Source organism: Mustela putorius, unplaced genomic scaffold (assembly GCF_011764305.1).
Source record: "Mustela putorius furo isolate JIRA1106 unplaced genomic scaffold, ASM1176430v1.1 tig00003867_pilon_pilon_pilon, whole genome shotgun sequence".
Taxonomy (NCBI): Eukaryota; Metazoa; Chordata; class Mammalia; order Carnivora; family Mustelidae; genus Mustela; species Mustela putorius.
In genome coordinates this window covers 9,066,782-9,079,810 of record NW_025422019.1, presented here as the reverse complement: position 1 = coordinate 9,079,810, position 13,029 = coordinate 9,066,782, and the positions used below count along the sequence as shown (strand labels likewise).

The 13,029-nt window shown below is 43.3% G+C and overlaps 1 protein-coding gene across 6 annotated transcripts in view; it reads left to right on the top strand.

Moving 5' to 3' along the window:
• Positions 1-13,029, top strand: part of CFAP221 (cilia and flagella associated protein 221) — an 87,424-nt gene that overhangs the window by 42,359 nt on the left and 32,036 nt on the right. For all 6 annotated transcript variants that reach the window (XM_045066503.1, XM_045066504.1, XM_045066505.1 and 3 more), the window contains 6 exons: positions 172-331; positions 4,839-4,959; positions 5,044-5,155; positions 5,354-5,462; positions 7,958-8,045; positions 12,032-12,121. In XM_045066503.1, coding sequence (XP_044922438.1) covers positions 172-331; positions 4,839-4,959; positions 5,044-5,155; positions 5,354-5,462; positions 7,958-8,045; positions 12,032-12,121 — 680 coding nt within the window. The remainder of the gene's footprint in view (positions 1-171; positions 332-4,838; positions 4,960-5,043; positions 5,156-5,353; positions 5,463-7,957; positions 8,046-12,031; positions 12,122-13,029) is intronic.

The following is a 13,029-nucleotide window of genomic DNA, read 5'->3' as shown; positions in this document are numbered from 1 at the left end:
ATAAGATCAACGTAAACATGCGAAGTCAATTCACATGGATTTAATGAAAAGGCTATATGAGGATAATAGAAATACTTGGGCTTACTAGGGGAGGAGTGTGTTTGTGTGTCAACCTCTTTGATGGGACTTCGCAGGAAAAAGAATTGTGTTGTCTCATTTGCTTCCCCTCAGGAATAATCCCGGCTAATGGGAAGGTGAACGTGACAGTCAAATTCACACCATTCAAGTACGGGAATGCACAGATAAAAATGCAGCTGTGGATCTCACAGTTCAACTCTCGGCCGTATGAATGTGTCTTCACTGGAACGTGCCGTCCCAACATGGCTTTACCGTATGGCTGCTTTGGAATGTCTTTGTTTCTTCCTAAAACTTTGTAAAAAAAGATCTGTGTCTCCATGTCTTCCATTCTTTATTTTATAACAAAATGCCATCAAAAACCATACTTAAAATGATGCACTTTCAGAAAATACTCTTTAAAGTCTAACAGTAATGCATACAATAGCTCTAGGCTTGTGTCGGTAGCTGTTCCTGCCACGAGGGAAGAGATGATCAAGAAAAGGTAGATGGAGGGATACTTGCCTTCACTGAACCCTGCTGCTGTGCTGGTTGATCATATGACCCGTTTTGACCGTATGTGTGTATTATATATGTGTGTATCACATGTATGTATATCCCTGACCCTATGTATTATGGTCTTCAAATTTTTTTTTAAGATTATTTATTTGAGAAAGAGAATACCTACTATGGGGAAGGGCAGAGGGAAAGGGAGAAGGCATCTTAAGCAGACTCCGCGCTGAGCACAGAGCCCAACATGGGGCTCCCTCCCATGACCCCGAGATCACGACCTGAGCCAAAATCAAGAGTCAAACACTTAACTGACTGGCCATCCAGGTGCCCCCACTCTTTCAAATATAAATCATAAGACAGGAGCAGCATAACTATTTTCAAAATTTCATTATAACATTATAATGAAATGAGGGCCTGCTGTGTGTGGTGTCCACTGCAAAGCCCCATGGAACATGGTCCACCTGAAGATGCTCCCAGCAGAGGGACCAAAAGAAGTCATGGATCACAAGTGACTTCAGCATAGGGCAAAAATGAGAACGTGCCACATGGGAGGTTTTGTTGGGTTTTGTTTTTTAAGAACCCTCAGCATTCAAGTCTGTGTAAAGATGTGAAATGGGATTAAGTTTTACGTCATAAAAATTTTTTCCAAATCCCTATTTCTGTTTGAATGTGGGCTTGTATTTTTATATCCCAATGTACCTGGTTAAAATGTAAGTTTTTCCCAATATTCATGATACTTATAAAAGCTGAAGGAAAACTTGTCACAGTTTTGATCTATAAGGAAATCTATAAGGAAAATCCTTATAGATTTTTGAAAATGATAAAGAAATAGCTGACCATTCCTTCTCTCCCCTCACACATAGATAAACCTCACATAGCACCCTCATTCGGCATATTATTATGTAGAGTAACATCCTTATATCAAAACATAAACTAACTCCATGACTCATTATGTATTTATATCATGATCTTCTTCCGAAAACTTCAAAGGAGCCTGAATCAACCATAGGATGTTAGGGTGGCCTGCCTCCTATAGCCTGCAGGTGCTATAGGAGAAAGAAAATCATGCCAGCAATAAACACGTAGCACTGTATATAAATAAAAGACCATAGTAATTTTTCTGCTATTTTCTGGCCAAGAAAATGCGATTTGCCATGTCACGTCACATGCTGCAATGTACAAATCACTTTTTTTTTAATGCTCTATAATGTCAGTTTTATTTATGCTTTTAGAAATCTTCTTAGAGCACTTTGGAGTTCCAAATTTTTAATCATAAGCTCTTCTCTCTTGGTAGTATTTTATATATTTTTTTGTTTCTTTTGGATATTCTTAATATGATTTTTCTTAAGAATAGATTAAATTTATGTAATAGAGTAAGCTTTCTTTAAGGGAAAACTGCTTATCTCCTTAAAATTGAACCTTTAAAATACTCATGCCAGGAAGTATTAAGTAAACCATGAATCTGAGTTTTAGCTGTGGTTATTTGGAAATTGTTTCCTATAGTCTTCTTTCTTTTTTTTTTTTTAATTTATTTTCAGCATAACAGTATCATTATTTTTTCACCACACCCAGTGCTCCATGCAATCCGTGCCCTCTATAATACCCACCACCTGGTACCCCAACCTCCCACACTCCACCCCCGCCACTTCAAAACCCTCAGATTATTTTTCAGAGTCCATAGTCTCTCATGATTCACCTCCTCTTCCAATTTACCCCAACCCCCTTCTCTCTAACTCCCCATGTCCTCCATGCTTTTTGTTATGCTCCACAAATAAGTGAAACCATATGATAATTGACTCTCTCTGCTTGACTTATTTCACTCAGCATAATCTCTTCCAGTCCCGTCCATGTTGCTACAAAAGTTGGATATTCATCCTTTCTGATGGAGGCATAATACTCCATAGTGTATATGGTCCACATCTTCCTTATCCATTCATCTGTTGAAGGGCATCTTGGTTCTTTCCACAGTTTGGCGACCGTGGCCATTGCTGCTATAAACATTGGGGTACAGATGGCCCTTCTTTTCACTACATCTGTATCTTTGGGGTAAATACCCAGGAGTGCAATGGCAGGGTCACAGGGAAGCTCTATTTTTAATTTCTTGAGAAATCTCCACACTGTTCTCCAAAGAGGATGCACCAACTTGCATTCCCACCAACAGTGCAAGAGGGTTCCCCTTTCGCCACATCCTCTCCAACACATGTTGTTTCCTGTTTTGTTAATTTTGGCCATTCTAACTGGTGCAAGGTGATATCTCAATGTAGTTTTAATTTGAATCTCCCTGAGGGCTAGTGATGATGATCATTTTTTCATGTGTCTGATAGCCATTTGTATGTCTTTATTGGAGAAGTGTCTGTCCATATCTTCTGCCCATTTTTTGATATGATTGTCTGTTTTGTGTGTATTGAGTTTGAGGAGTTCTTTATAGATCCTGGATATCAACCTTTTGTCTGTACTGTCATTTGCAAATATCTTCTCCCATTCCGTGGGTTGCCTCTTTGTTTTCTTGACTGTTTCCTTTGCTGTGCAGAAGCTTTTGATTTTGAAGAAGTCCCAAAAGTTCATCTTCGCTTTTGTTTCCTTTGCCTTACAAATGACTTTCTTAAGGACATCACTTGAGTGGGATTTTTGCTTCCCACAGACGTGTTCTTAAAAACACAAGAGCGTTGCATGGAAGAATCACCACGTAAATGCAGGCATCCCCTCTTTCTAAACTACTATGTTTTGGTCGTCCAGCTGGAGTTTAATATCTTATTTAGTGCACTCCTGAAGTTTTCAAGGACTCCGTCTCAAGACCTGCATGTCTCCGCAGACTGCAGATAGTACTAGAACCTATGAGTTTTTTCCATCCAAGAAAAAAATTAGCCGGGCTATGGCATTCTCTGAAAAGTGTCACAGGTAGCTTTCTGTTGTTATTTTCAGAATGAAGTGTGTGAGGGACTTTACTCAGGTCCCACGAGTAACTCCTTAGGAAAATGTATCACTTTCTTAGACCCCTTCGTTTCCATTGTCAGCAGTTAGATCTTTTAAGGAAACTGTTCTGTTTTGTTTTTTAAGAGTTTCAAACATTTTTTGTTGTTCCCCAGTATTTATAGCAGAGGTGATGTCAGAAAGTTCTGATGAAATATGGGTGGAGGGCCCCTGCTGGCTCCCTAACCCAGTGCCTCCATTGTGCCCACCACAGCCTGTTGGTCAATGTGTATGTCACCAAAGGTCACTTCTTTCAGGCCATTGACGTTTCAGGATTCTCTTTTGTTGGCGATGTTAAGTTTGAGATGGCTGGCACGTCTCCTGTGCTGTGCAGTGGGGTCCATTCAGGAGATGTTCAGCAGATGGTTTGTGACCATCAGAATGAATTGAATGTCGGTGTATACTTATTTCTGTAATATCAGGGACATACATAATCCTGCAAAGCAGGCATTCACATATTCTCACCTAAAGAAATGCTTCATAGCACCGAACATGAAGTAGTTCTAGTACATCCCATAATATGACTCCAGAAGCTTCTGTAGGCAGGCTAGTAGCCCTGTCTGTACCTACATATGTCCAAAGACTTTTCAGTTGCAGAAAAGATCTCAAACATTAGTCAGAGTCACTTGGGCATAGTCATTCTTTTATTAGAAACATACATCAGTGGAAGAACTTTTTTTTTTAATGCAGTAGATTTAGCTATTGAAAACCAACAGCTGGGAAACAAATCACGCTAGAGCAGGAGAGCATTTTCTAGCCTGTCATGTTATCTACTTGTTATGTTCTTTGAGAAGGTAAGGAGGAGCTGCCATTGGTAGACGATTTGGGCCTGTGTGATTACAGTGTGGTACACTCACATTGCATTCATTTTAGTAGACCACTGTTTTAGTACACAGATTTATTTTCAGTGTAGATAGACTCACTACTGGACTGAAAGTCATTATATTATCGGAAGGAATATAAAAATAGGAACCTTGTGGGACACCTGACTGGCTCAGTTAGCACAGAGCACGCAACTCTTGATCTCGAGGTTGTATGTTCGAGCCCCATGTTGGGTGGAGAGATTACTTAAAAAGCCTTTAAAAAATAGGAACCTTGGGGTGCCTGGGGTGGCTCAGTCAGTTTAACCTCTGCCTTCAGCTCAGGTCATGATCCCGGGGTCCTGGGATTGAGCCTCGTGTCGGTCTCCCTGCTCCGTTGGGAGCCTGCTTCTCCCTCTCCTGTTCCCCAAATCCTAAAAAACAGTAGGAACCTTGAGTTGTTGGATTATATAGTAATTTAATATATGTTTTAAACTATAGATTAGAAGAATTTGAAAGATTAAATGCTCTTTCTAAGAAAGTGGACCATCCTCCAGAAAAGGCAGTGACACGCATACATTTTCAGCAGCTTCCACCAAAACTAAAGCCTCTGAAGATTAAGGTAATCTGGGCGTTATGCTCAATATGATGGAAGGAATGACAGAGAAGCACAATAATGACTTGTCCCTCCTGATCTTGGTCTCAGGAAATTGAATATCAGAACTTGAGATTTCCGGTAGATTTATCAAATCCATATGCCGTAGCAACTGTTTTAAACCAAGAACCAGGAAAACTGAAGATTAAAGAATTAAGAGAAGGTAACTAGCTGATCCATGGTAAATCAGCCACTGGCAGAATAGGGAAGAATTATTGTTCGTCACATTTACTATTTATGAACAACAACAGCAAAACCCAGTTAGGTTGCTGTTATGTTTTGCCATTAGAAATGTGTTTTTGTCTTGGCAAATGATGCTGATTTGATTACTGACATAATCATTGTTTGCTCTTGCCCTCAGTTTTGGACCAAGGCAATGAGATTTCAAAAACAAGACAGATGAAGGAAGCACTCTTTGAACAGAAAGTCAGACAGGACACTTATGAAGAGATCGAAAATCACCTTAAGTGGTAAATATTGAGCAGTTATTTATATCAAGGGAGAGGACAGCGTTTTTAATAATGGCTTTTTATACATGAGACATGATGAAGTGTAATCGCTTTGTGCCCTTTGAAAAGTTTCATTATTTCCTCTCCTCTACTGGACCTGAGACGTTTCTCTTTAGCATAAATCACCATGACCAAACCATGCTCTTTCCTAAGTGTGACCACATAGTGGCAGACACAGAGTAAACTGTAGGAGACACCAGGACACTGCTCCCTACTGACCACTGCTGCCAGCATCCTGTCTCTCCTTTAGGGGCCCCGAATCTCGCCCCCCACCCCGACTCAGCCCCCTGTGCCCTGGGGTGTCTGCCCAGGTGCCTCTCGGGATCCCAGCAGTGCAGGCTGGAGTGGGGGAGGCTCTGGGTGGAGGTTCCAGAGCTCAGCTGTGAGACCTGTGTCCTGTTATTCTGTGGTCGAAATACATCTCTGTCCCCAGGTTTTTACTGGATCATACCAGAAGTATTCATGTGCCCAGACCCCACTAAAGTAGTAAACTTTAAAAACTCTTGAGCTGAACTGAAAAAGAAACCCTGAGAAAGAGTTTTGGAGAGGCCACTTGCCCATGCCCCACAGACATACTTCTCAGACAGAGAGAACACACACCAAACTCCCGGGCCTTCACAGATGTCCCCCATCCCGCCACCCTGCTTGCCCAGGGCAGTGCCCTCCGTGTCTCACAGAAGCGTCTTTCCTTCCACAGCAGCCTCTCCATCACGGTCTGGCCCTGGTTAAATGTGAAGTACACCAAGTCACTGCAGATCATTTTTTAAAATACTCTTTCCCTATTACAAAAAATGGCCACACTGTCAGAATGAATGAATGTCAGTGTATTCTTATTTCTGTAATATCAGGGACATATATAATCCTGCAAAGCAGGCATTCACATATTCTCTCTTAAAGAAATGCTTCATAGCACCGAACATGAAGTAGTTCTAGTACATCCCATAATATGACTCCAGAAGCTTCTGTAGGCAGGCTAGTAGCCCTGTCATTGTAGAAAACCTGAAAAATACATATATATTTTTTTAAGGGGAGAGAAGTGGGGAAAAAAAATCTGTAATGCATTGACTGCTGCCAACACTTTCCCTCTTTCGGTGCTTTTTTGTAGCGTGCCTGAGATCACATCCTCGATTGAGTTCTGAAGGCTCTGTCATTCACTGAGTATTTTCTTCCGGCTTTTTCTTATCAGAAAAAGAATTTAAACCTGCCAGTAACACCCACATACATTAGACAGCGGTTCACTAGTTGTTGACATTATGCCACATACACTTGCACTGTCTACACACACACACACACACACACACACCTGCCTTTGAAGCATTTGAAAGTGAGTTGCAGACATCACAGAGCTTTGCTCTTCAAGGTGTTAGCACGTGGCTCCTAAGAACAAGGACATTCTCCAACAGGAGCCTCATCACCTCCAAGAAATCTAAAACTGACACCATAATATTAGAATCACCAGCCTCTCTGCACGTTTACCTAGTGGTCTCAATAATGTCCTTTCCATCTGGGCTTTTGTTTGGTTGGTTTTGGGAGAGGAAGACTCCGCCATCCAAACAAAGGTCAGACCATTTGTACTTAGCTTCCAGGTCTCTCCAGGCTCCTTCCGTCAAACAGTTCTCCAGACACCCCGTCCCCTTTTAAAATCATAGCAACTGTTTATTTTAAACATGTGCCAGGCTCCGTGATCAATACATTACATACCAGAATTTTCTAAACTCTGCTAAAGTTCACAAAGCACACATTTCACCATGTTAACCGTTATAACGTGTACAATGCAGATGTTCTTATTGTATTCACAGGCTCATTCAACTGTCCCCATCATGCTACACTAAAACATTTGCATCACTCCAGAAGGAAACCCCATACCTATTAAGCAGTCACTCCCATTCCCTCTCCCCTCCATGTCCTCGGTCCTCTTTCTAGCTCTATAGATTTGCTAACGCCAGACATTTCAAGTGAATGGAATCCTACATACATAGGTGGCCTATTGTAACTGGTTTCTTTCATTTAACATGGGTTGAAGGTTCATCTGTGTCATAGCATCTGTCAGGACTTTGTTCCTTTTTTATGGCCGTGTAATGTTCCATTGCATGGATTGACTACATTTTATTTACTCATTTATCAGTTGGCAGACATCTGGATGTTTTTCACTTTTTGGTTACTGTAAAGAAGGCTGCTGTGAACATTTACATGCAAGCTTCTGTGTGAACACATCTTTTCAGTTCTCTAAGGTGGGGAATTGCTGGGTCATATGGTAAATCTATGTTTAGCATTTGGAGAAAGAGCCAAACTGTTGCTGCAGTCTCTACAACTTCTCTCCTGCGTGGCCCTCCTCCAGTATCTCCACACCCGCTTTGGTTGCTGAGAATAGCAAAGACACTCCATCCCCAAACTGGCCATGGTATTCTGAAGGGCTCTGGAAGCTGGGTTTGTTTGTTTGTTTGTTTCCTCCCCAGGCAGGTGCACCTCGGTAGAGATCCTATGTCTTTTAAATTTAGAAAAGACCTTGCTGAAGAGCGGCAAAGAGAAAACATCAAATATAAGGTCAGAGTCGCTAATTCAATGATACTGATTGCACTAAATAATTTGAATTCCTGCTATATGCAAGAGGCTACATGGTAAGAAGGAACACATAGTTCCATTGGGAGGGGAGGAGGCTGATGACAAGTTAATTGTTAACCATAAATCAAGGCTGGCTGTAGATGTCACAAGAAACCGCTACTAAATATTGTGGGGAGTCAAAGGCCAGAGAGGAGAAAGAGCTCATCTAATTGAAAAGCTTCCTCCAAGACATGGTATGATTTTGAAAGGCAGTAAAGAGGACAAAGGCATTCAGTTCAGAGGGAGGGCAATACCTCAAATTCAGGTTGGAGTTCTGGGTGTGGCGTACGCCTGTCCCGTGATCTGCAGACCAGAGAGTAAGAGGGACCTACAGACAGGGACCAGGAGTGACGCCAGAGCCAGAGCCAGACAAAAGTTCCCTCAAGGGGAGCTGAGCAGAGAGAATGAAAAACTGGTTGAGGGGAGGGGGCCACGGCTAGCTTGTCAAGGCAGCACCTGCAGATTCAGGGAGGGGAGGGTAGAGACGGGAATGGTGGAACTGTGCCACACCCCTGGGCTCACCGTGTGTGAGAGACCTTGTTTCCTGAGAGCAGATGCAGGGGTTGCTGGCCCATAGTCACTGAAGCAGAAGATATTCATGGGCCAGAGGAGATAAGGCTCAGCTCCGGCTTCCTGTCTCAGGGGCTGGGACTTTGTTGGGAGGACTGGCAGAACCATCCTGTGTCATACTAGTCTGCTCAGGCTGTGGTAACAAGTACCAGCCTGGGAGGTGTAAGCAACAGAAACATGTTTTCTCACTGTTCTGGAAGCCCAAGGTCAAGGTGCATGAGGGAATGATCTCTCTTCTCGACGTACAGACCATCTTTTCCCTGTGCCTTCACATTTTTTTCCTCTTTCCAAACTTCCTCTTAGAGAAGACACCAGTCACACTAGAGTAGGGCCCACCCTGTGACCTCCTTGTAACTTGATTACACCTTCAAACACTGTGTCTTCAAACACAGTCACATTCTGAGGTGATTGCGGGTTAGGATTTCAACATAGGAGTTTTGGAGGGACATAATTCCGCCATAACACATATATTTAAGCTTGGGATTGTGAGCTTCCCATGGTCAGTGCTACACGAAGTGGCCACACTGGGTGGGAGGGATTAGGGAAAAACATGGATCTTGTTGGATAGGAATCTATTTTTCTTCCTAGAATACATTTTTCTTACAGAATACAGTTTTCTTCCTAGAGCTTCTTTCTGATTGGATTCCAAATCAGATACTCGAGTAAATTTATCTTGTTTTTCTTTATTTTTTCCAAGAGAGAATGTAAAATGATTGCATTAGTAAACCTTAGCATTTAGGGAAGGCACGTATTAGATTGGCATTGAAATTTAGTTTGATTCTAGTTCTGTTTCTCTACATTGGATTTTAAAAACGAAACATTGAGTATTCTGTCCACCCCACAACGGGATGATACTTTATAACCATTTTAGAGATGAAGGTGACACAAAACGTGGCACAACTAGGCAGGGCAGTGTGACAGCAAAGGCTGGATTGCCAGCCTTTGGTCTCCAGGGAACTCAACTGTGTGTGCCTTGCAAGCATGTTTAACAAGTGCTCTTTGTCTGTAAGATTCTGCTAGTGAATGAGCCACTGTCCCTGCCCTCCAGAAAGGCACAGTCCACAAGGGGCACAGAAATATTAAGAGATGATTTAAAATGTGCCAAGTGCTGTCACTGAGGGGCAAAGAAGGGAAGGGGATCGAATGGTTCACAGGCGTCCCGCTTAGGTATATGCTGGCGATTTTAACCCAGTGAGCCACCCAGGCGCCCCTATGCTGGTGATTTTAAATGAGATCCCAAATACAGAAGAGAAGTTCAACTTGAGACATGTTACACATGGAGGGCCTGGAGGGCATCCTGGTGGTGGCTACAGGAACAAGTATACCTCAGTAGAGAGGTGGAGAGTAGACACAGAACAGCGCCATGGCCTGGGGAAAGTTTAATAGAGTGAGAAACTGGTAGCTCCAGGTGGGAAAGCCAGAGAACCTCATGATTTGAGGGGAGAGCAGCAGATAGCAAAGGAGCCAGAAGGAGAAATGGTCAGGGGGGTCAGGAGAACCGGGTGACACTGAAAAAGCAGACAGGGAGGGATCCAGGATGGTGGGGCCCAAGAAGTACATGGTGTGTTGGACCACTTAGAAGGCCTGTTTTGCCGTGGCGATAGCCATCCCGGGAGAGAGGTGGAGATGAAAAGCCAAATGGCCATGGCTCAAGGAATGCAGGGAAGTGAGTGGCTGGTTTCTTGAGAAGCTGAGATGACCAGAAGCGAAGAATCGGGGCATGGACCATTCCAAGGGGATGTGGCATCAAAGAGGAGGTTTCTAAGTTGGAAAACTCCAGCATTTGTACGCTGAAGGCAAAAAACAACCGCAGAAGGAAGGGCTAAAGAAATTTGGGAAGAGGCCTTGGTCGGCGGGGAAGATTGACCTTGAGGAAGGACATGGTGTCAGGCTTGCATGCTGAGAGAGGGCCGTTGAAGGCTGCATGTGGCCCTGTCCTTCTGGGTGTCCCGGGAGGCCAGGCCAGCTGCGGAGATAGCCATGAGCACTGGCTGGAGAGAGGCCTGCAGAGAGGAGCTAGTAGTCACAAGGGTAGCCAAGGGGAGAAGGAAAGAAGACTTCATGTGCTTAACATCACACTGGGCCCCTGAGCCCCAGTATAGTTTGGCAGCAAGTGCTGAGAGACCCTATTCTGTGTGTCTGGGAGCTCTCATCAGGCAGCTGAATCCTGGCGGGTGACCCAGTGGCAAGGAACACCTGAAGGCCCAGGCCATGTGGCAGAAAGCTGAGACAAGGGAGCTGGGCGGGGAGATGGGGGTGTGGGGAGGGCAGGGAGTAGAGGGAGTGGGAGTGGGCAGGATGATGGGCTTTTACCCAGGAGATGGTTGATGATAGTAAATTTCAAAACACATCATAATAAATAGAGTCTTCATACAAGACCTCACCCTCCTCTCTTTTCTAGCTATCAACCTATTTGCTAATCCCTCCTTTAAGATGCTATTTTATTTTATTTTATTTTTAGTGGTAGTGGAGGTCTGCGTCTCTTCCCACAAAATCTGTCTTTTGAGGCTTACATCCATAGCCTCAGTCTCAGACTCAGCTCCCTGATACGTGCAAATCAGAGCTAGACAGCTCACCACCTGGTGTCAATAACACAACTCTCGTTTCTTCTGTTAATGTGGGGTTTGGAATAGATTGCTTCCAGTTAAGTCTTTAAATCTGATGGCAAACAGCATACATACAAGCCAAGCTAGATCTGGAAGTAATTTAACAAGTAATAAAAACCACAGATAGGTAAAAACTAACAAGCTTTTGCTGTGGACACAGTCCCTTTTTCCATGGAGGCAGGTGTATGCAGACACCAAGCCAAGCCCAGCCAGCCAGCCTTCCAGGGGAGTGTGCCGTGTCTCCTGGGTAATGGGCCAGAGAGCTCCAGGGTCCTGGGGAAGCAGGAGGTGGGGCAGCAACCTGGGAGAAGACACTTACTCCAGGGAAAGGGCAGATCCCACGAGAGGGGAGGACTTAGGCACCTTTGTTAAACCCCGTACTGGGATAATCAGCTCTGAGGAGGAACTTGAAACTTTAAGTTCTTTTTTAAATGAAATCTCCACACTCCCGTGGTTACGCGGTTTCTTAAAATCCTTCTGGTGAGTTTTAAATGCTTTGGAAATGATTTCCAGAGCCATTGTCCCCTGGTTATGGAAAGAAAGCTCTAGGTCCACTCAGCTGTTAGAACCCCCTATGTTTAAACAGTGAGTATGATTATAATGAGCCCTTTAACTCTCTGTCACCCATTCCCAGCCAGAACTTCGTGTGTGGATGTGACTGATCCTTTGATAGGTTTCTATCAGCTTTAAAGAGATATACAGTTGTGCGTGTTTGTCTTCAATTTTAATATTTTTGGTGATTGAAAAACCCAGATAGATCGAGGAGATCCTGTTTTGGACGAGGAATTTCAGCGCATCAAGACAGAAGTCCACCAGAAACGGGTTGTTCGTAGTCTAGAAGAAGTGGGTAACTTTCCTTTATTTGGGAGCTAATTATCAATAGCCCTTTATATTCTTCTTTTTAAAACACTAAACAATTTTATAGAAATGCTTTTACCAAGAGATATTTACTAAGTTAAAATTTGCATTTTAATTTTTATTTTCAGAGTGTTTTTTTACTATATATTTGCAAGTGAAGTATCAAAAATCATGATGTTTCCCTTAAAATTAACAGCATTAAATTCTTTGGCTCCTCCTACGTTCTCTTTCTTGGTCTTCTTTTTTGTTTCCCTTTGCTCTCTAAGCCCCTGTCTGCAGGTCCTTCCTGGTGGGTCCCTGAGCCTATGTTCCTTGCCTCCTGCCCTTGGTGGGAAGGATTCACAACAGGAGGCCAGAAGCTAGAGATTCTCAAGCTCTCCTACAGATTTGGGACCTGGGAAAAGCCCTCTTTGTTTCTGTACCTCAGTCTCCTCAAACATAAAATGGGGACAGTGGCTCCTTCACCTGAGTGTCCTCTGTCATGTGATAGTGTCTGGTTAAAACCCCAATTTTTAATTTTAACAATGAGACAATGCGAAAGACAGAGAGAACACAAGAACAGGGTGAAGGGCGGAGGAAGAAGCAGACTCCTAGCTGAGCAGGGAGCCTAATGGGGGCCTGGATCCAGGACCCGTCCTGGGATCATGTCCTGAGCCAAAGGCAGATGCTTAAACAACTGAGCCACTCAGGCACCCCTACACTGTCAATTTGTTAAAACCCAAATTTCAAATTTCACTTTGGGCTCCCAACCCAAGAAGTATTCCCTATACTGCTACATACACTAGGAGTGTAGAATAAATGTTCATTCCATGGTGAAACAGATAAGTCATAAGTTGATTTAGGATCAGGCTCTGAAAAATTTTTATTAGGTGCTCCTACCTGGAGTTAAATTT